This window comes from Babylonia areolata, chromosome 13, assembly GCF_041734735.1.
Source record: "Babylonia areolata isolate BAREFJ2019XMU chromosome 13, ASM4173473v1, whole genome shotgun sequence".
Classification (NCBI taxonomy): Eukaryota; Metazoa; Mollusca; class Gastropoda; order Neogastropoda; family Buccinidae; genus Babylonia; species Babylonia areolata.
In genome coordinates this window covers 30,163,704-30,187,173 of record NC_134888.1, presented here as the reverse complement: position 1 = coordinate 30,187,173, position 23,470 = coordinate 30,163,704, and the positions used below count along the sequence as shown (strand labels likewise).

The window sequence follows — 23,470 nt, the reverse complement described above, 5'->3', positions numbered from 1 at the left end:
CTTTGCCTTGTTCTGTCTTGCTGTGCTTTGTTTTGCCTTGTTCTGTCTTGCTTTGCCTTGTTTTGCCTTGTTCTGTCTTGCTTTGCCTTGTCTTGTCTTGCCTTCTTTCGACCTTGCCTGGTCTTCCCGGTCCCCTCAGTGGGAAAGAGAGCACATGTTTGTGGAGGCGTGGCAGGCCACGTGGTGATGCCACGTGGACGATCCACACAGGTGCAGGCAGAGCGCCAGTAGCGTGTGGGAAGATGCGTGCGCGTGCTGTGTGCACGCGCTGTATATATAGGGAGCGGCTTCCCTGCGCGTGGCAGCATTTCTCTCATCTCGGGTCAGACGGTTCGCATCTTGGAAACAGAAACGTCTCCACAATGTCCGCCTTGACTGCTGTAGGGGCCCTGGTGGTTTGCCTGGGGCTGGTGGTGAGAAACACTCCTCTGTGTTGGTCTGTCTGTTGTGGGGGTGGTGAGAAACACTCCTCTGTGTTGGTCTGTCTGTTGTGGGGGTGGTGAGAAACACTCCTCTGTGTTGGTCTGTTGTGGGGGGGGTGAGAAACACTCTTCTATGTTAGTCTATCTGTTGTGGGGGTGGTGAGAAACACTCCTCTGTGTTGGTCTGTCTGTTGTGGGGGTGGTGAGAAACACTCTTCTATGTTAGTCTGTCTGTTGTGGTGGTGAGAAAGACTCCTCTGTGTTGGTCTGTCTGTTGTGGGGGTGGTGAGAAACACTCCTCTGTGTTGGTCTGTTGTGGGGGTGGTGAGAAACACTCCTCTATGTTAGTCTGTCTGTTGTGTTGGTGGTGAGAAACACTCCTCTGTGTTGGTCTGTCTGTTGTGTTGGTGGTGAGAAACACTCCTCTGTAATGGTCTGTCTGTTGTTTGGGTGAGAAACGCTCCTCTGTGTTGGTCTGTCTGTTGTTGGGGTGAGAAACACTCCTCTGTGTTGGTCTGTCTGTTGTGGGGGTGGTGAGAAACACTCCTCTGTGTTGGTCTGTCTGTTGTTGGGGTGAGAAACACTCCTCTGTGTTGGTCTGTCTGTTGTGGGGGTGAGAAACACTCCTCTGTGTTGGTCTGTCTGTTGTGGTGGTGGTGAGAAACACTCCTCTGTGTTGGTCTGTCTGTCGTGGGGGTGAAATACTCCTCTGTGTTGGTCTGTCTGTTGTAGGGTGGTGAGAAACACTCCTCTGTGTTGGTCTGTCTGTTGTGGGGGTGGTGAGAAACACTCCTCTGTGTTGGTCTGTCTGTTGTGTTGGTGGTGAGAAACACTCCTCTGTGTTGGTCTGTCTGTTGTGGGGGTGATGAGAAAGACTCTTCTGTGTTGGTCTGTCTGTTGTGGGGGTGGTGAGAAACACTCCTCTGTGTTGGTCTGTCTGTTGTGGGGGTGGTGAGAAACACTCCTCTGTGTTGGTCTGTCTGTTGTGGTGGTGGTGAGAAACACTCCTCTGTGTTGGTCTGTCTGTTGGGGGGTGAGAAACACTCCTCTGTGTTGGTCTGTCTGTTGGGGGGTGAGAAACACTCCTCTGTGTTGGTCTGTCTGTTGTGGTGGTGGTGAGAAACACTCCTCTGTGTTGGTCTGTCTGTTGTGGTGGTGGTGAGAAACACTCCTCTGTGTTGGTCTGTCTGTTGTGGGGGTGGTGAGAAACACTTCTCTGTGTTGGTCTGTCTGTTGTGGTGGTGGTGAGAAACACTCCTCTGTGTTGGTCTGTCTGTTGTGGGGGTGGTGAGAAACACTCCTCTGTGTTGGTATGTCTGTTGTGTTGGTGGTGAGAAACACTCCTCTGTAATGGTCTGTCTGTTGTTGGGGTGAGAAACACTCCTCTGTGTTGGTCTGTCTGTTGTGGTGGTGAGAAAGACTCCTCTGTGTTGGTCTGTCTGTTGTGGTGGTGAGAAACACTCCTCTGTGTTGGTCTGTCTGTTGTGGGGGTGGTGGTGAGAAACACTCCTTTGTGTTGGTCTGTCTGTTGTGGTGGTGGTGAGAAACACTCCTCTGTGTTGGTCTGTCTGTTGTGGGGGGGGGGGGGGTGGTTGTGAGAAAACACTCGTCGTTGCTGGTCTGTCCTGTGGATTGTATGTGTCTCGGGCTGTTGCTCACTTTTGTCCATATTACTCAATCCGTCCGTCCGTCAGTTACGTGTGTGTGGGTGTTGGTGGGTGGGTGTGGGTGTGTCTGTGTCTGTGTGTGAGTGTGTGTGCTTATGTACATGTTTTGTTTTTGGTTTGAGCGGGTGGGGGGGGGGGTAGTTCATGTGTAGCACAGTTACTCAGACACACAGGTGTTTCTATGTGTAGCACCATTACTCAGACACACGGCGTGTTCAAGGTGTTTCTATGTGTAGCAACATTACTCAGACACACGGCGTGTTGAAGATGTTTCTATGTGTAGCAACATTACTCAGACACACGGCGTGTTGAAGATGTTTCTATGTGTTGCACCATTACTCAGACACACAGCGTGTTGAAGATGTTTCTATGTGTAGCACAGAGTTACTCAGACACACAGCGTGTTGGAGATGTTTCTATGTGTAGCACAGTTACTCAGACACACGGCGTGTTGAAGATGTTTCTATGTGTTGCACCATTACTCAGACACACAGCGTGTTGAAGATGTTTCTATGTGTAGAACAGAGTTACTCAGACACTCGGTGTGTTGCAGGTGTTTCTATGTGTAGAACAGAGTTACTCAGACACTCGGTGTGTTGCAGGTGTTTCTATGTGTAGAACAGAGTTACTCAGACACACGGCGTGTTGAAGGTGTTTCTATGTGTAGCACAGTTACTCAGACACACGTTGTGTTGGTGTTTCTATGTGTAGCACAGTTACTCAGACACACGGCGTGTTGAAGGTGTTTCTATGTGTAGCAACATTGCTCAGACACACGGCGTGTTGAAGATGTTTCTATGTGTTGCACCATTACTCAGACACACAGCGTGTTGAAGATGTTTCTATGTGTAGCACAGAGTTACTCAGACACTCGGTGTGTTGCAGGTGTTTCTATGTGTAGAACAGAGTTACTCAGACACACGGCGTGTTGAAGGTGTTTCTATGTGTTTCACTACTACTCAGACACACGGCGTGATGAAGGTGTTTCTATGTGTAGCACAGTTACTCGGACACTCGGTGTGTTGCAGGGGACACATGGTGAACCACAAACACTGGACGAGGTTTTCATGAAAGTCAACACAGCATGTGAGTCTCCTTTTTCTGCTTTACAGCGTTGTGTGTGTGTGTGTGTGTGTGGTGTGTATGTGAGTGTGTGTGTGTGTGTGTGTGTGCGTGTGTGTGTGTGTGTGTGTGTGTGTGTATGCGTGCGTGTGTGTGGACAAACCGGTTGTTTTTTTTTACGTGTGATGTCAGCCATTCACAGGAACAGTGTGTGTACTTGTGTGACTGGATGTTGTCTTTAACATCATCATTTTTTTCTTCTTGAACGGGTCGTCAGCCAACTTTTCACTTCATCAACAGTTTGTCAGCCATCATCTCTCTTCATCAACAGGCTGTCAGCCATCATCTCTCTTCATCAACAGGTTGTCAGCCATCTCCTCTCTTCATCAACAGGCTGTCAGCCATCTCCTCTCTTCATCAACAGGTTGTCAGCTATCAGCCACTGCGGTTATGTAGCCGGTCAGCTAGCGTCCACAAGTAGAGTGAAAGGACCAGTCGTTAATCAGAATGCAAAGCATTTGTTCCACTTAAATGTTGCTTGTATCTCTGAAAATAATACTTGACGGAAAACTATGTAATATGTGTGTGTTCAGAGTCTGGTCAAGAAGAAAGCTAACGTTCCAAAAGAAAAGTGATCAGATGTACACACTTACTGACCACTGTTAACTGCACAAAGCAAAATGTAAGGTCACTCTTTCAGCAATACAAAGCAGATTGGTGGGTTATTGTTTCAGCAATACGGAGCAGACTGGTGAGTCATTGTTTCAGCAATACAGAGCAGACTGTTGGGTCATTGTTTCAGCGATACAGAGCAGACTGGTGAGTCATTGTTTCAGCAATACAGAGCAGACTGGTGAATCATTGTTTCAGCGATACAGAGCAGACTGGTGGGTCATTGTTTCAGCAATATAGAGCAGACTGTTGGGTCATTGTTTCAGCAATACAGAGCAGACTGTTGGGTCATTGTTTCACCAACACAGAGCAGACTGTTGGGTCATTGTTTCAGCAAAACAAAGCAGATTGGTGAGTCATTGTTTCAGCAATACAAAGCAGATTGGTGAGTCATTGTTTCAGCAATACAAAGCAGATTGGTGAGTCATTGTTTCACCAATACAGAGCAGACTGGTGGGTCATTGTTTCAGCAATACAAAGCAGATTTGTGGGTCATTGTTTCAGCAATACAGAGCAGACTGGGGAGTGACAAGGTGATTGATGGGATTGACATGGTGCTGACCAAGGAACAATACCAACTGCTGTACAAGTAAGGTCAAGGTCACTCTGAACAACACCAACTGCGGTACATGTAAGGTCAAGTCACTCTGAACAACACCTACTGCTGTAAAGTCAAGTCAAGGTCACTCTGACCAACACCAACATACTCTGAACAACACTAACTGCTGTTAAGTAAGGTCAAGGTCCTCTGAACAACACTAACTGCTGTACACGTAAGGTTAAGGTCACTCTGACCAACACCAACATGTACAAGTAAGATCAAAGTCACTCTGAACAACACCAACTGCTGTTAAGTAAGGTCAAGGTCACTAAACAACACCAACTGCTGTACAAGTAAAGTCATGGTCACTCTGATCAACACCAACCGTACAAGTAAGGTCACCGAGCAACACCAACTGCGGTACAAGGAAGGCCAAGGTCACTCTGACCGATACCAACTGCTGTACAAGTAAGGTCACTGAACAACAGCAACTGTACAACTGAGGTCACTGTACAACAACAGCAACTGTACAAGTAGGGTAACTGTACAACAACTGCTGCTAGAAGTAAGGTCACACCTCTAAAGGCAACCATTAAAGCACCCCCTCGTTTGTGTGTGAGCGCGTGACCGAGTGAGTGGTTTTGTGTGTGAGTCTCCGAGTGTGTGTGTGTGTGTGTGTGTGTGTGCGCGCGCGCGCGCGCGCGCTTTTAGCTATGAACACACTGCTTGTTTGGGGAATGTGTTGCTGGGTGCACTTGGTTGACATCCGCCAGAGTTGATATTCACTGTGCTTGACGGCTGCACTTCCCATGGTGGACGGTCTGTCGTGACCGTGATGAATGCCCTCAGAACTGTGACCGTGATGGATGCCCTCAGAACTGGTCATGCTTTTAGTCTGGTCACCATAACGCCAATCACTCTAAAGACTTTTCCACGGTGCGGAAGTGTACATATAAATGTACATAGCATGCCTGTAGAAGTAGTTACAAAAACAGGTCCGCAGTAATACGCACTGTGTGTTTTGCTCATTATATTTAGTAGTCAGACCGTGTGGGAACCAGTGTCTGCAAGCTAATGATGATGGTGATTGTTGCTGTTGTTGTTATTATTATTATCATTAGTAGTAGTAGCAGCAGTAGTAGTAGAAGTAGTAGTATCATTGTTATTACTATCATTGTTATTGTTATTTTGTGTCCACCTAATGCTTGCTGCATGCGGGACCTTGGCTAATTATTTAAATCTAAAGACTAACACCCAGGGCAGCAGTTGATGTGTAGGGATTGTGTTTCAGAGGAAAACATGGCAAGGCGTACAACGCCAGTGCGACTCTGATCAACACGTGGACAGATGGCATCATTCCGTTTGAGCTGGCCTACGGTCACTTCAGTGAGCACTCTGCTGCTGGACTGACGGACTGATGGACTGATGGATGGGCTGACTGATGGACTGACAGACTGATGGATGGACTGACGGACTGATGGACTGATGGATGGGCTGACTGATGGACTGACAGACTGGTGGATGGACTGACGGACTGATGGATGGACTGACGGACTGCTGGACTGATGGATGGGCTGACTGATGGACTGACAGACTGATGGACTGATTGATGGACTGACAGACTGATGGATGGACTGACGGACTACTGGACTGATGGATGGGCTGACTGATGGACTGACAGACTGGTGGATGGACTGATGGACTGATGGATGCGCTGACTGATGGACTGACAGACTGACGGACTCCTGTACTGACGGACTGCTGGACTGATGGATGGACTGACGGACTGATTGATGGATTGACGGACTCCTGGACTGACGGACCCCTGTACTGACGGACTCCTGGACTGATGGACTGACAGACTGATGGATGGACTGACGGACTCCTGGACTGATGGACTCCTGGACTGACGGACTCCTGAACTGACGGACTCCTGAACTGATGGACTGCTGGATGGACTGACGGACTGATGGATGGGCTGACTGATGGACTGACAGACTGATGGATGGACTGACGGACTGATGGACTGATGGATGGGCTGACTGATGGACTGACAGACTGGTGGATGGACTGACGGACTGATGGACTGATGGATGCGCTGACTGATGGACTGACAGACTGATGGACTGATTGATGGACTGACAGACTGATGGATGGACTGACGGACTGCTGGACTGATGGATGGGCTGACTGATGGACTGACAGACTGATGGACTGATTGATGGACTGACAGACTGATGGATGGACTGACGGACTGCTGGACTGATGGATGGGCTGACTGATGGACTGACAGACTGATGGACTGATTGATGGACTGACAGACTGATGGATGGACTGACGGACTGCCGGACTGATGGATGCGCTGACTGATGGACTGACAGACTGATGGACTCCTGTACTGACGGACTGCTGGACTGATGGATGGACTGACGGACTGATTGATGGATTGACGGACTCCTGGACTGATGGACTCCTGGACTGACGGACTCCTGAACTGATGGACTGCTGGATGGACTGACGGACTGCTGGATGGACTGACGGACTGCTGGACTGATGGATGGACTGACGGACTGCTGGATGGACTGACGGACTGCTGGACTGCTGGATGGACTGACGGACTGCTGGACTGATGGACTGACGGACTGCTTGGCTGGTTGATTGGTTGGTTGGTTGGTTGGTTGGGTTACTTCAGTGGATTCTTCACTGATAATTAGATCGGTGGGTTGATTGGTGGTTTGAGTGTGGTTTCAATGTGGTGCGCTTTAACTAGTGGTTTGATGGACTGATTGGTTAATTCAGTGATGAATTGGTGGGTTCGATTTCAGTTGACAGATTTCAGTTGGCGAATTTCCATTGGTGGTGTACATACACACGCAGTACACACACACATCATCATCATCATCATCATCATCGACGTGATGGCAATGTCAGTGACACCAGATGTACTCTGTGTGTTGTCACATGATGTCAGTGACGTTAGACGCACTGTGTGTGTGTGTGTGTGTGTGTGTGTGTGTGTGTGTGTGTGTTGCCACATGACGTCAGTGACGTCAGACACACTGTGTGTGTGTTGCCACATGACGTCAGTGACACCAGATGTACTGTGCGTTTTGCCACGTGACGTCAGTGACGTCAGACGTAATCTCTGCTGTGTTGCCACATGACGCCAGTGACGCCAGACGAACTGAGTGTATGTGTGTGTGTGTGTGTGTGTGTGTGTGTGTGTGTGTGTTGCCACAGACGATGAACGCGCCAGCAAGATCCAGGAGGCCATGGACACGTGGCAAAACCTGACCTGTGTCCGGTTCAGACCCGCCACCCCGGGAGACCAGCACAAGATCACGCTGTTCAGTGGACAGGGGTCAGTGGGGGTTGTGTAACCAATAAACCACGTGTTGGTGTTGTTGTCTAACCAATAAACCACGTGTTTGTGTTGTTTTCTAACCAATAAGCCATGTGTTGGTGGTGGTGTCTCACCAATAAACCACGTGTTGTTGTCTAACCAATAATCCACGTGTTGTTGTCTAACCAATAAACCACACGTTGGTGTTGTTGTCTCACCAATAAACCATATGTTGGTGTTGCTGTCGAACTAATAAACTACGTGTTGGTGTTGTTGTCTCACCAATAAACCACGTGTTGATGCTGTCTCACCAATAACCCACGTGTTCGTGTTGTTGTCTCACCAATGACCCACGTGTTGTTGTCTAACCAATAAATCATGTGATGGTGGTGTTGTCTCACCAGTAAACCATGTGTTGGTGGTGGTGTCTAACCTATGAACCATGTGTTGGTGTTGGTGTCCAACCAAACACACGTGTTCGTGTTATTGTCTAACCAATAAACTATGTGTTGGTGTTGTTGTCTAACCAGTGAACCACGTGTTGTTGTCTAACCAATAAACTACGTGTTGTTCTTGTTGTCTCACCAATAAACCACGTGTTGGTGTCGCTGTCTAACTTATTAACCACGTGCTGGTGTTGGTGTCTCACCAATAACCCATATGTTGGTGTTGTTGTCTCACCAAAAACCCACGTGTTGTTGTTGTCTAATCAAAACGCACGTGTTGGTGTTGTTGTCTAACCAATAAACTACGTGTTGGGGTTGTTGTCTAACCAAAACGCACGTGTTGGTGTTGGTGTCTCACCAATAAACCACGTGTTGGTGGTGTTGTCTAACCGATAAACCATGTGTTGGTGTTGTTGTCTAACCAAAACCCACGTTTAACCAAAATGCACGTGTTGGTGTTGTTGTCTATGTAGTGTCATTGATTGTGTCATGTGCCCGGGCGTCAGTGCCCCGGAAAATGGGAATCACCTTACAGTTAGAACTGCAAGGACGTTGATGAAACTTGACTGCGATTCCTGCTGGACACGTCACAAGGTGTGTGGCTTTGTCTGCTGGACACGTCACGAGGTGTGTGGCTTTGTCTGCTGGACACGTCATCATGTGTGTGGCTTTGTTTGCTGGACACGTCATCATGTGTAGCTTTGCTGGACACGTCATGAGGTGTGTGGCTTTGTCTGCTGGACACGTCATGAGGTGTGTGGCTTTGTCTGCTGGACACGTCATGAGGTGTGTGGCTTTGTCTGCTGGACACGTCATCATATGTGGCTTTGTCTGCTGGACACGTCATGAGGTGTGTGGCTTTGTCTGCTGGACACGTCATCATGTGTGTGGCTTTGTTTGCTGGACACGTCATCATGTGTGTGGCTTTGTCTGCTGGACACGTCATGAGGTGTGTGGCTTTGTCTGCTGGACACGTCATCATGTGTGTGGCTTTGTCTGCTGGACACGTCATCATGTGTGTGGCTTTGTCTGCTGGACACGTCATGAGGTGTGTGGCTTTGTCTGCTGGACACGTCATCATGTGTGTGGCTTTGTTTGCTGGACACGTCATGAGGTGCGCGGCTTTGTCTGCTGGACACGTCATCATGTGCGTGGCTTTGTCTGCTGGACACGTCATCATGTGTGGCTTTGTCTGCTGAACACGTCATCATGTGTGTGGCTTTGTCTGCTGGACACGTCATGAGGTGTGGCTTTGTCTGCTGGACACGTCATCATGTGTGTGGCTTTGTTTGCTGGACACGTCATGAGGTGCGCGGCTTTGTCTGCTGAACACGTCATCATGTGTGTGGCTTTGTCTGCTGGACACGTCGTCATGTGTGTGGCTTTAGCTTTGTCTGCTGGACACGTCATGAGGTGTGTGGCTTTGTCTGCTGGACACGTCATGAGGTGTGTGGCTTTTTCTGCTGCAGATGCTGGTCACAACTGGGGATGTCTCCTCAACCACAACTCCTCAGCCTGCAGTTCATGGGATGCTTCTGGGTAAGTCAGTGACTGCAGTTTGAGGGATGCTTTGGTAAGTCAATGACTGCAGTTTGAGGGATACTTTATGGTAAGTCACTACCCTCAGTTTGAGGGATGCTTTAGGGTAAATCACTGACTGCAGTTTGACGGATGCTTTAGGGTAAATCACTGACTGCAGTTTGACGGATGCTGTAGAGTAAGTCACTGACTGCAGGGATGTTGTAGGGTAAGTCAATGTTGTTTGAGGGATGTTCTGGAGTATGTTATTGATTGCAGTTTGAGGGATGCATCTGAGTACGTCACGTACTGCAGTTTGAGGGATGCATTAGGGAAGTCATTGACTGCAGTTTGAGGGATGATGAAGGTTAATTCACTGACTGCAGTGTGAGGAATGCTTTAGGGTAAGTCATTGTTGTTTGAGGTATGGTCTGGAGAAAGTAATTGACTGCAGTTTGAGTGATACTTCTAGGTAAGTCATTGACTGCGGGCATTGTTGTTTTAGGGATCCTTTGGGTAAGTCATCATTGTTTGAGTGAAATATCTGGGTGTGTCACTGGCTGCAGTTTATCTATCTATCTATCTATCTATCTATCTATCTATCTATCTATCTATCTAACTATTTGTCTATCTGTGTGGCTGACTGACTGTCTCTCTCTCTGGCAGAGGGGCACAGTGGAGCACGAGCTTGGTCACGCCATCGGCCTGGTGCATGAGCACCAACGCCCAGAGAGAGACTACTACATCGCCGTCAATGAGTACAACGTGTTGCCCGCCTTCAGGAGCCAGCTCAACGTCTACGACAATGTGATGGGCAACAAGCTGGGGCTGGCCTATGACTACTACTCCGTCATGCACTACGGACAGTACGTGAGTACCTTCACTCCGTCATGCACTACGTACAGTACGTGAGTACCCTTACTCCGTCATGCACTAAGGACAGTATGTGAGTACCCTTACTCCATCATGCACTCCGGACAGTACGTGAGTACCCTTACTCCGTCATGCACTACGGACAGTATGTGAGTACCCTTACTCCGTCATGCACTACGGACAGTATGTGAGTACCTTCACTCCGTCATGCACTACGTACAGTATGTGAGTATCCTTACTCCGTCATGCTCTACGGACAGTATGTGAGTACCCTTATTCCGTCATGCACTACGGACAGTATGTGAGTCCCCTTACTCCAGCATGCACTATGGACAGTATGTGAGTACCCTTACTCCGTCATGCACTACGGACAGTATGTGAGTACCCTTACTCCGTCATGCACTACGGACAGTATGTGAGTCCCCTTACTCCAGCATGCACTATGGACAGTATGTGAGTACCCTTACTCCGTCATGCACTACGGACAGTACGTGAGTACCATTATTCCGTCATGCAGGATGGACAGTATGTGAGTACCCTTACTCCATCATGCACTACGGACAGTACGTGAGTACCCTTACTCCATCATGCACTACGGACAGTATGTGAATCCCCTAACTCCGTCATGCACTGCGGACAGTATGTGAGTACCCTTACTCCGTCATGCACTATGGACAGTATGTGAGTACCCTTACTCCGTCATGCACTACGGACAGTACGTGAGTACCATTATTCCGTCATGCAGGATGGACAGTATGTGAGTACCCTTACTCCTTCATGCACTATGGACAGTACGTGAGTACCCTTACTCCGTCATGCACTACGGACAGTATGTGAGTACCCTTACTCCGTCATGCACTACGGACAGTACGTGAGTACCCTTACTCCGTCATGCACTATGGACAGTACGTGAGTACCCTTACTCCGTCATGCACTAAGGACAGTATGTGAGTACCCTTACTCCGTCATGCACTACGGACAGTATGTGAGTACCCTTACTCCGTCATGCACTACGGACAGTATGTGAGTACCCTTACTCCGTCATGCACTACGGACAGTGCGTGAGTACCCTTACTCCGTCATGCACTGCGGACAGCACGTGAGTACCCTTACTCCGAAGTGTTCTATGGACAGTATGTGAGTACCCTTACTCCGTCATGCACTAGAGGCAGTATGTGAGTCCCCTAACTCCATCATGCACTACAGACAGTATGTGAGTCCCCTTACTCCGTCATGCACTACGGGCAGTACGTGAGTACCATTACTCCGTCGTGCACTACGGACAGTATGTGAGTCATGCACTACGGACAGTGCGTGAGTACCCTTACTCCGTCATGCGCTATGGACAGTACGTGAGTACCGACCATGCAATGACACCCTTTCAAACAGCTTGGGTGGAAGGTACACGTTCTGTTCAACTAATGAATATTGTGTTTGGCCACTTCATTTGGCATTCTGTTGTGTGCTGTTCAACAACTGAGGTTTATGGCGTCAGTCACAGCTCCTTAGGGTGATGGAGACAGAGTTTATGATGCCAGTGACAGCTCCTTAGGGTGAGGGAGACAGAGTTTATGATGCCAGTGACAGCTCCTTAGGGTGAGGGAGACAGAGTTTATGATGCCAGTGACAGCTCCTTAGGGTGAGGGAGACAGAGTTTATGATGCCAGTGACAGCTCCTTAGGGTGAGGGAGACAGCATTTATAGTGTCAGTGACAGCTCCTTTGAGTGAAGGAGACAGTGTTATGGTCTCAGTGACAGCTCCTTAGGGTGGAGAGAGGGAGGGGGGAGGGAGAGAGAGAGAGAGATAGTTTCCTTTTTTTTTTCTTTTTTTCTTTTTTTTAAGAGAGATGAATGACAATTTTAACGTCCATATTATTTTTTTTCCAGTAACGTGACTCAACATCAGTTAAGTAAGTGCAAAATTTGGATGCGGCTGTCAGTTTTTCCTACATCAGTCTCCAACAATGAAACTCAATAACAAATGATAAAATGATGTTGACTTATTTTTTCCACATGCCTTGATTCAGTAAATGAAAAGTTGTATGCTTTTTCTTGTATGGGTAATTCATTCCATAATTGCTATTGATTACAATGATATAGTTATGGAATGCTGGGTATTGGTCTTGGTTATGACTTCCATCTGTTATTGTTAATGTTGACTGTATTCAGATTTAAAAAAAATCTTTTTATGTATATTTTTTTTCCATCTATTCTGAATTGTCATATTAAATTTATGTACAAAATAAAACGGTGGTCGACCCAAGAAAGTCCGGGAAAACACGAAAAAAAAAAAAAAAAAAAAAAAAAAAAAAAAAGCTCCTTAGGGTGAGGGAGACAGAGTTTATGATGCCAGTGACAGCTCCTTAGGGTGAGGGAGACAGAGTTTATGGTGCCAGTGACAGCTCCTTTGGGTGAGGGAGACAGCATTTATGATGTCAGTGACAGCTCCTTAGGGTGAGGGAGACAGAGTTTATGGTGTCAGTGACAGCTCCTTTGAGTGATGTGTCTTGTTGTGATGAGTTTAACGAACTGTTGGCAATCTGCCCTTAAGGTCAAGTTGTTCGTGGCTGTGGTGTTTTCCGTGAAGGGTGGTGTGGTCGAGGCGTTGGTCCTGTTGTCCTGTGGGGGGTGTAGTCCTGGATGGCGGTCTGAGGGGGGGAGGGAGGAGGTCCTCGCTGTGTCCTGGCCGTCGGCGTGTTGGGGAAGTTCGGGTAATGAGGTGTCTTCATCCGGCTTTTCTTAACTGCATCCAGATGTTGAGAATAACAATAGGTGGTGTAGAATCAGTTTCAGCTTTTTCAATTCCAGTTTCTCAAGGAGGTGTCACTGCGTTCGGATAAATCCATATACGCTACACCACATCTGCTAGGCAAATGCCTCGCAACAGTATAACCCAACGCGCTCGTCAGGCCTTGAGTGCATGCTTATATATTTGTGTACCTGTCAGAGTGGTGTAGAATCAAAGGCACCTTAGGATGAAGATGAAGCAACGTTTCCAGTCTTGGACTCTTTCTCGAGTGTACAGGTGTGTTGGCAGGCCACAGTTGTCTATTTGGAAGTGAATTCAATTCAGTGATTGGATATTGAGGAGAGGGGGTATGTGGGTGGGGTGCAGGAAAAGGGGGGTTGGGTTGGGTGAGGGGGGAGGGGGGGGGGTGGCACAAGGTCCAGCAGTCACCACTTGTCATGAACATCCAGATGTGGTTGAGAAGGTTGATAACGACGAGTGGTGTCACGTGACAGGCGTTCTCGGCCAATCAGCAGCAGACGCTGTTCGCGGTGGACCGACAACTGAACCAGAGGAGGCCGGACATCACCAAGTACCTGGGCCGAGTGCTGGGGCCGTCCTTCACTGACGTCAAACTGGTCAACTGGATGTACAACTGCAACGGTACCACCAACCCCTCTGCCTGTCTTTCTGTCTGTCTGTCCTTTCTTCTTCATCTTCACACACAAATACATACACTCACGCGTGCATGCTCACACACACACACGCGCGCGCGCGCGCGCGCACGCACGCACGCACACACACACACACATACACACTAACACGCTGACACACACACACTAACGCATAGAGACAACGAATTGTTGCACATCGACATGTACAAATAGACACGTCCAGGAAAAATTAAACCACACATATTATCAGTAAAACACACACACACACACACACACACACACACACACACACACACACACACACACACACACACACACACACACACACACTAACACACTAACACACTGACACACACACACTAACAAACATGGAGAAATAGAGAGAAAGGTCACGCCTACCAGCTGTGTGTCAATGTGTATGCGCACATGCGTGTACGCCCGTGCACTGTGTGTGTGTGAGTGTGTGTGTGTGTGTGTGTGTGTGTGTGTGTGTGTGTAACAAGAACATTGTTTTGGTTGTATTGTGGGTTTGTTTTATAACAAAATCCCCGGCCTCTTTCCCAATTTTTCAAACGCCCACCACAAGTAAGCTTTACTATTTAAAAAAAACAAATTAGGTACAGCGCTAAAGTACTTTCTGGTTGGAAATGTTTCCACACTTGGAATTACTATCGATGACTTTTTCAAAGTTTTACTACGAAGAAAGATTTGAAGTTACTTTCAGTGGCTCTTCGAGCTTTTTGCTTGCAAATGTGCAGATACAGAAAAATCATTCTTAGTGGTTGTGTCAATGCGACGTGGACTTTATGTTATTATTAATGGCTTTCTCTTTCCCTGCACAGTGTGAATGTTTTTTTCTTTCTCTTTCCCTGCACAGTGTGAATGTTTTTTTCTTTCTCTTTCCCTGCACAGTGTGAACGTCTTTCTGTCCCTGCACGGTGTGAACATCTTTCTCTTTCCCTGGGCAGTGTGAATGTCTTTCTCTTTCCCTGCGCAGTGTGAATGTCTTTCTCTGTCCCTGCGCAGTGTGAATGTCTTTCTCTGTCCCTGCGCAGTGTGAATGTCTTTGCACAGTGTGAACGTCTTTCTCTTTCCCTAAGCAGTGTGAATGTCTTTCTCTTTCCCTGCGCAGTGTGAATGTCTTTCTCTGTCCCTGCTCAGTGTGAATGTCTTTGCACAGTGTGAACGTCTTTCTCTTTCCCTGCACATGGTGAACGTCTTTCTCTATCCCTGCGCAGTGTTAACATCTTTCTCTTTCCCTGCACAGTGTGAATCTCTTTGCACATTATTAACATCTTTCTCTTTCCCTGCACTGTGTTAACATCGTTCTATTTCCCTACACAGTATGAATGTTGTTTTCTTTCTCTTTCCCTCGCAGTGTGAACGTCTTTCTCTTTCCCTGCACAATGTGAATCTCTTTGCACAGTGTTGACGTCTTTCTATTTCCCTGCACAGTGTGAATGTCTTTCTCTTTCCTTGTATAGAGAGAATCTCTTTCTCTTTCCCTGCACAGTGTGAATGTCTTTCTCTTTCCCTGCATAGAGTGAATCTCTTTTTCTTCCCTGCGCATTGTAAATGTCTGTCTCTTTCCCTGCATAGTCAATCTCTTTCCCTGCACAGTGTGAATGTCTTTCTCTTTCCACGCATAGAGTGAATCTCTTTCCCTTCACAGTGTGAACGCCTTTCTCTTTCCCTGCAGCTTCCTGTGATCCCATGCCGACCTGTGCGGAGGAATGCTTTGTGGACAAACACTGCCAGTGTGTGTGTCAAGACGACCTTCCCAATGGTAAGGACTGTCCGCCTTCCACAACGGATTAGGCTGACGTCACGTGTACACTGCACTAGGCTGACGTCACACGTACACTGGATTTGGCTGACGTCACATGTGTTCAGTGGATCAGGGTGATGTCACATTATGTACAGTGGATTAAGGTGACGTCATATATGTACAGCGGATTAAGCTGACGTCATATATGTACAGTGGATCAGGGTGATGTCACATATGTACGGTGGATTAAGATAACGTCACACATATGCAGTGGATTAAGGTGATGTCACATATGTAGAGTGGATTAAGGTAACGTCACACATTTCTAGTGGAATAAGGTGACGTCATATATGTACAGTGGTTCAGGGTGATGTCACACATGTACGGTGGATTAAGGTGGCGTCACATGTGCGCACATTATGGACGTTGGATGTCCACTCTGGAGAAAAAGAGGCTGGGATGGGTAGTCCGAGAGTGAGACAGACAAGACAGACAGATAGACAGACAGACAGAAAGTCATCTTGTGGTGGGTGAACCCAGACATCAGCCTAGCGTCATGAAAACAGCACATCACGTTATGTCCCTGCAGTCATGGTGAAAACAGCAGCTCACATTATGTCTCTGCAGTCATGGTGAAAACAGCAGCTCACATTATGTCCCTGCAGTCATGGTGAAAACAGCACATCACAGTATGTCCCTGCAGTCATGGTGAAAACAGCAGCTCACATTATGTCCCTGCAGTCATGGTGAAAACAGCACATCACATTATGTCCCTGCAGTCATGGTGAAAACAGCACATCACGTTATGTCCCTGCAGTCATGGTGAAAACAGCACATCACATTATGTCCCTGCAATCATGGTGAAAACAGCACATCACGTTATGTCCCTGCAGCCATGGTGAAAACAGCACATCACTGCATCATGGTGAAAACAGCACATCTGTCCCTGCTGTCATGGTGATGTCCATTGTCATTGGCTTTGTCCTCATGGTGACGACAGCAACCTTCGAATATTTGTATCATCGTCCTCATACAGAAGCAATTGAAAATTGGGAGGGTTTCGGAGGAAGAGAGAGAAAGTGCCTTTGACCATGTGCGTGTGTGTGTGTGTGTGTGTGTGTGTGTGTGTGTTGTTGTTGTTGTTGTTGTTGTTGCTGCTGCCTTCAGTTTAACGTCTTTCCACTTGAACTGATATTAGAGAGAGAGAAAGAGAGAGAGAGAGAGAGTGTGTGTGTGTGTGTGTGTGTGTGTGTGTGTGTGTGTTGTTGTTGTTGTTGCCTTCAGTTTAACATCTTTCCACTTGAACTGATATTAGAGTGTGTGTGTGTGTGTGTGTGTGTGTGTGTGTGTGTGTGTGTGTGTGACGCAGTGCCGTGTGTGGACCACCTGAAGGACTGTACAGAGCGGGCCAGGCAGGGTCAGTGCAGCCAGGACCTGGCCAACATGGAGTTCTTCTGTCGGAGGACCTGCGGCATGTGTCCCACACAGGGATCCCGCCTTCCGCTGGACAGTGCGTCTTGTGTGTGTGTGTGTGTGTGTGTGTGTGTGTGTGTGTGTGTGTGTGTGTGTGTGAAACTTCAATATGTCATTTTCTCTGGAAATACTTTGTCTACCAATACCAATATTGGATCAAACATAATGTGGGGGCGAGGGGGGTGGGGTGGGGGATCTTCACAGCCATACCAATAATAGGTTGCAAGTCTTACGGATTAAGCTGTATTTCCGAATCACCAACAGGTTATTTCGTTGGGGATCCGAAACCAAAAAGTCACAATTTATTTTTTGGTTTGAAGACGGCCTGTCCTCGTTCGTGTTGTTCGCAATTGAAAGAAAAGAAATGCAAATTCTGGATAAAGCACACACAGTGACACTTACAACACCATCCACGTGTTTACTGCATATGAATATTTTTAAGTGGATACTGGATTATTAACTAGAATGAACATGTAAGAAAAATTGAATGGACCGCTGTTGATGTCACTAGTCAACATTCGATAATCAGACAAACAATGGATGCTCCAAAAAATGAATTTTCTCACTGCGTCAAAATTCGATAATCGGATAATAAACGGGTACTAAACCGTTTGAACGTTTTCACAATGTCAACATCAGAATAAATGAATACTATGCTGCATGAAATTATTTTGCCCACTTCTGTCCCAAAAGGGGTGACATCATTAATCAAAGGCTTGATGTGTGTGTGTGTGTGTGTGCATGTGTGTGTGTGTGTGTGTGTGCTGCCCCCCAGGACCCCCCAAGCCCATAGTGGACGTGGTCTGTGAGGACAAACGGTCTGACTGTCAGAGTCTGGTGGATCGGGGAGACTGCCGCACCAACCCGGAACCCATGCTGATGGAATGCGCCAAGGCCTGTGGGTTCTGCACTGAGTCACAACGCTCCAGTCACAACCACGGTTCGTAAGCACTCACACAACTTCCGTCACCATGACGTAGGCACTCACACCACTCCCTGCCACCATGACATAGGCACTCACACCACTCCTGTCACTATGACGTAGTCACTCACACCACTCCCGTCACCATGACGTAGTCAGTCACACCACTCCCGTCACCATGACGTAGTCACACCACTCCCTTCACCGTGACGTAGGCACTCACACCACTCCCGTCACCATGACGTAGGCACTCACACCACTCCTGTCGCTATGACGTAATCACTCACGCCACTCCCTGTCACCATGACATAGTCACTCACACCACTCCCGTCACTATGACGTAGCCACTCACACCACTCCCTGTCACCATGACGTAATCACTCACACCACTCCCTGTCACCATGACGCAATTACTCACACCACTCCCTGTCACCATGACGAACTCACTCACACCACTCCCTGTCACCATGACGATACATAGCCTAGAAATGAGTGTGTGGAGGAGGAGGGTTAGGGGGGGTGCAGGGTAATGTGTGTGTGTGTGTGTGTGTGTGTGTGTGTGTGTGTGTGTGTGTGTTGGGGCTTTTGTACGTTCATGTGTATTTGATTGTGCTTTCATATCTGTGAAACTGCATGTTTGTTGCATATCTGTTATGCATATGTGTGTGTTTGTGTGAATGTGTGTCTACATGTTTTACATTTATTTGCTTATTTATCATCATTGATGTCTTTTTTATTTATCTATTTTATTGTATTTTATTTTATTTGTTTTGTTTGGGTTTCCTCTCTCTCTCTCTCTCTCTCTCTCTCTCTCTCTCTCTCTCTCTCTCTTTATTTATTTATTTTTTAAATGTTTATTTTGGTTGTTGTTGTTGTTTTGTTGTTGTTGTTATGTTTTTTGTTTGTTTGTTTTTTTGGGGGGGGGGGGGTTGTTTTGTTTTGTTTTGTTTTCTCAAGGCCTGACAAAGCGCGTTGGGTTACGCTGCGGGTCATGCATCTGCTTGGCAGATGTGGTGTAGCGTATATGGATTTGTCCGAACGCAGTGACGCCTCCTTGAGCTACTGATACTGCGGTACAGCTCCCTCAGTCCATTCCATGACGTAGTCACTCACACCACTCCCGTCACTATGACCGGAGATTAGAAATCTCCGCTATGACGTACCAGTCACACCACTCCCCGTCACCATGACGTAGTCACTCGCACCACTTCTCGTCACTATGACGTACTCATCATGTATGTACACCCGATTAAAACTCATCATTCGCACTTTTAAATTTGCACCATACACTTTCTTCAAAAGTAAAATTTGTTAATGTAGGACATTCTTGGGCTTTTAAGGATTTGTGTACAAACAGGGCCACACCTATCTTTTCACTGGTATTAGTAAATATATCATAATTTGGGATATTACAGTGCTCTTTAATATTGAATCTATTATTCTGGTTTTCTGGAATTGTTTCTATGAAACCAATAACATGTGGTTTTATTTCACTCACTCTTACCTAAGTTCCTCTATTTTATTGGAGAGGCTATCTACATTACTATAAGAAAACACAATCACAGGAAAACAAAGTCTTTAAAATCATTTACAGTCTGGATCTGGTTTACAATGTCAGGTTGCAGCCACTCGTCATCTGTCTTGGTCTGTTTTTCCTTCACCTTGTCGGACAATGTCTGGTCCTCAACTTTTGTCTTTTTGACTGTTTGGCCGTTTCTGGTAATCAAATCCTTTTCCCTTTTGGCCATTCTTTCCTCTTTTCTTTTTTTCTACCAATAGATCCTTGAATTTTTGTCTTTCTACTGGTGTCATGTTGTTGTCAGTGTACACCCTCTTCTTAGGGTCACTGATTCCCTGGTTTGTCATTATTGCTTTTTTCATGATTTTCTCTTTTTCTACTTTCTGTGGTCACAGTCACTTTCAGCATTCTAGGTCTGTTCCCACCTTGTTTTCCCAACCTAACTGGGTTTGTCAGTTCTCTTTTACCCACTGTCACTTGGCATTTTCCCATTATATTCATGATTTCATCCATGTCATGTTCTTTCCTTTCTTCTGCACTTGTCTTGTCACTTTCTTTCAGATTGACAATTGTTGTTGTTGTTGTTGTTGGGGGTATTTTTGGGGGGGTTTTGTTCTCTCTCTCTCTCTCTCTCTCTCTCTCTCTCTCTCTTCTCTTCTCTTCTCTTTTTCAATTCTATTTCTGTGGGGGTTTCTGTCAGTTTTCTATCCACAATTTCTTCTTTTTTTTTCTCCTGCTTTTCCCTCACAATTTCTTTCTCTATTGCTTCGAGTCTTTGGGAAAACATTGTCATCATTCTATCTATTTTCGTTTCTACTCTGGTTTGTCACTGTACATGGCCCAGAGACCCATTGGAGGCTTTTATTCTCCGTCAATTGTTTGAAGATTTTACTTTGGCGCAAGTCTGATGGACCCACTGTTTACAATTATAATACTCGACAGATGGAGTTGCCGTCCTCGCATGGATCATCACCAATCAAGCATTGCCATGGAGTCAGTTGTGAGAGAGATGCTTTGGCTCTTTCTTTACCTTTAGTACCTGAGCCACTCGTGCTTGACAAGCCCCCTCTGCTGCCACGCTGACTCTGTGGTTTCATGATCACAACACAGTTTCACAATTCTGAACAAAAAGATACTATGAAATGATATAAATATATATTTTTAAAAACACAGAAAACTGTTACCTTCACAAGTTGTTATGAAGTTAGGAAGTGCAAACTCAAAACGAAGTGAAAATCGATTGAAGTGTTATATTTTAAGGCTGTGAGTAATCTATGAGTATTCTGCGACAAGAAGTTTGTTCCAGAACAAATCTCTCTGAAATGATACGTTGTTCCACAAGTATATTTTTGCACCACTTTCTGCTATCACAACTTTGTTTTCAACAATTTTTGGAAGATCAGATGTCTTGCAATTTGATCAACTTCATTTTTTTTTTTTTTTTTTTTTACTTTGACGGAGCGATTACAAGAACATGTCTGCTAGCTCTTCGGCTGATCATAGAATGTTCACGTTCATGACTGCAGTGACGAAACACACAATAAATATTTTGCCTGTCGACAAGGTCGTCAAATGAACCCTCCACTATCTTTTACCTCACGTATAAGAACGATTTCAACGCCTCTGGGGTCCACAAACGCGGGGGCTGAAGAGACTAAGTGTCGGGGTCGCGCATATTTGCTCGCCGGCATTGGGGATGAAAGTTAGATCTATGCGTATGCGCAAGATCCAAGACGGCCGCGGAACTCTCCAGGGATCCATTCAAACCAAGAGCAGACGCCCCAAGGGGTGCAACCTACCATACCCAAGCCGCATAGCTTCCCTTGGAAAGTGTGGTCGGGGAATAGTAACACTGTTTGTCCAACTGATGTAAAATCCCTATTTTTTATATATATATGTGCGTCCGTCCACGTGTTTGTCGTGCTCTGTTTCGTTTATACAAAGGAAGAGAAGTAGAGGATGTTTATTATCTATTCATTTAATTATTTATTTATTTATTCCTTTATTGCTTTATTTATTTCTTCATGCAGAGATGCATATGTTTTGAAATAGTCTTATCTCCTCCAGTTCCCCCTTTCTCCAACGCTTCCTTTTGAAGACACTTATGAAGTCTTCTAATGCCATACTGGTAGGTCCATGATGGTTGTATCTCAGTTTCCCTGCTCTGTCATGTTGTAAAGACACTTTGTAAAGTCATGTTGTGATGCCAGACCGGTTGTTCCATGATGGTTGTATCTCAGTTTCCCTGCCCTGTCATGTTGTAAAAATACTTTGTAAAGTCATGTTTTGATGCCAGACCGGTTGTTCCATGATGGTTGTATCTTAGCACTGGTTTCCCTGTCCTGTCGTGTTGTTATTTACAGACGAAAAAAAACAAAAACAAAAAACTGACATCAGACCAAGAAACCCGATAGTGGAGGAAAACCAGTGCATGGATTTACAGACATGATTCTTTTATTTAAAATAAAATTAAGTTAAAAAAAAATAATAAAATAAGAAAAAAAAAGTATGAAAGAGAGAAAAAAAAATGTATATACCTTCTGTGTGCGTGTGTGTGTGTCAGAGCGGTGTGGTGACGCCAGTAAGAGCTGTGTGAGGTGGGCCCAGAACGGGGACTGCGAAACCAACCCCGGCCACATGCACCGGGTGTGTCCAAAGTCCTGCGGTCTCTGCTAGCTCTGCCCCCACGTCCTGCCCCCCTCCACCACTGGTAGGTAGGTGTACAACACTGCACTCTGCCTTCTCTTTGCTGTTGTTACCATGCGTACAGTGTGTGTGTGTGGGGGGGGGAGGGGAGGGGGGAGTGAGTGTGGGCATGTGTGTGGGTGGGTGAATGTGTGCATGTGGGGGGGGTGATGTGTGTGTGTAGGGTGGGGGGAAGTGTCTGTGGGGGCAGGGGGTGAATTGGTGGGTGGGTGAATGTGTGCATATGTGTGTGTGTGCGAGTATGTTTGATGACAGTGAACTGCAAGAGGTGTGTGGAGGTGTGTGGACTGTCTGTAAAAATCAGAATTAGAGAAATGTGCTGAGTGAATGACTGGAAAACAATTCATATCATCATCAATCTTACAATGCTTGTGGAACTGTGTAGAATGAGGCAGTCCAAAGTGTGTGTTCCACACCATTGTTCAACAAGGCCCTCACATTGTGTGTGTGTGTGTTTCAGATCACCAGCCACTCTGCTGTACACACTTCAAGCCAACAGGAAGCTCCATTCAACAACTGGCATTAAGCACTACATACCTAAAGACAGGAAGCACCATTCAATACTACATAACTCAAGCCAGAAAGCACTATTCCACACTACACACCTCAAGCCAGGAAGAACTATTCAACACTACACACCTCAAGCCAGAAAGCACTATTCCACACTACACACCTCAAGTCAGGAAGAACTATTCCACACTACACACCTCAAGCCAGGAAGCACTATTCAACACTACACACCTCAAGGCAGAAAGCAGTATTCCACACTACACACCTCAAGCCAGGAAGCACTATTCAGTGACCACTCTGACATACAGGACAGCATTCATGATGTGGAGAATAAAGTTCTGTAAATGTTCAGTTTATTCATTCACATTTACTGGAGCATGTATTCTCTATTTACAATGTTTAGCTTACAAAATGCTTCACTCAAAACTTGCGGACCAAATTATCCAAACATTTTTATTCCAAATTCACAAACATGAAAAACCAAAACAGATACATTTTTGCTTTGTCATCTAATTCAGATTGATAGTGTTTCTTCTTCAACCATTGCAATATTCCATTTTGCAGACCTCAAATGGTGACAAAAGCAATAAACATTTGAAGTCTTCATTGTGTGTGCATTTCCATGT

At 46.3% G+C, this 23,470-nt stretch overlaps 1 protein-coding gene across 1 annotated transcript; it reads left to right on the top strand.

Moving 5' to 3' along the window:
* The first annotated feature begins 316 nt into the window (after positions 1–316).
* LOC143289199 (zinc metalloproteinase nas-6-like) lies at positions 317–23,448 on the top strand. Its single transcript, XM_076598138.1, has 13 exons — positions 317–413; positions 3,118–3,175; positions 4,328–4,412; positions 5,656–5,750; positions 7,605–7,725; positions 9,623–9,692; positions 10,338–10,541; positions 13,788–13,935; positions 15,646–15,732; positions 17,084–17,224; positions 17,963–18,127; positions 22,192–22,342; positions 22,795–23,448. Exons 1-12 carry the CDS (start codon positions 363–365, stop codon positions 22,302–22,304), a joined length of 1,338 nt encoding a protein of 445 aa, XP_076454253.1. The 5' UTR covers positions 317–362; the 3' UTR covers positions 22,305–22,342; positions 22,795–23,448.
* The last annotated feature ends 22 nt before the right edge of the window (positions 23,449–23,470 follow it).

What these genes read in the sequence shown, in the direction of transcription:
- LOC143289199 (XM_076598138.1), top strand. Translation starts at nt 363, where the DNA reads ATGTCCGCCTTGACTGCTGTAGGGGCCCTGGTGGTTTGCCTGGGGCTG. An exon ending in CATGAAAGTCAACACAGCAT is followed by an intron (nt 3,176 to 4,327) that starts GTGAGTCTCCTT and finishes TCATTGTTTCAG; the next exon opens with CAATACAGAGCAGACTGGGG. An exon ending in ACGCTCCAGTCACAACCACG is followed by an intron (nt 18,128 to 22,191) that starts GTTCGTAAGCAC and finishes TGTGTGTGTCAG; the next exon opens with AGCGGTGTGGTGACGCCAGT.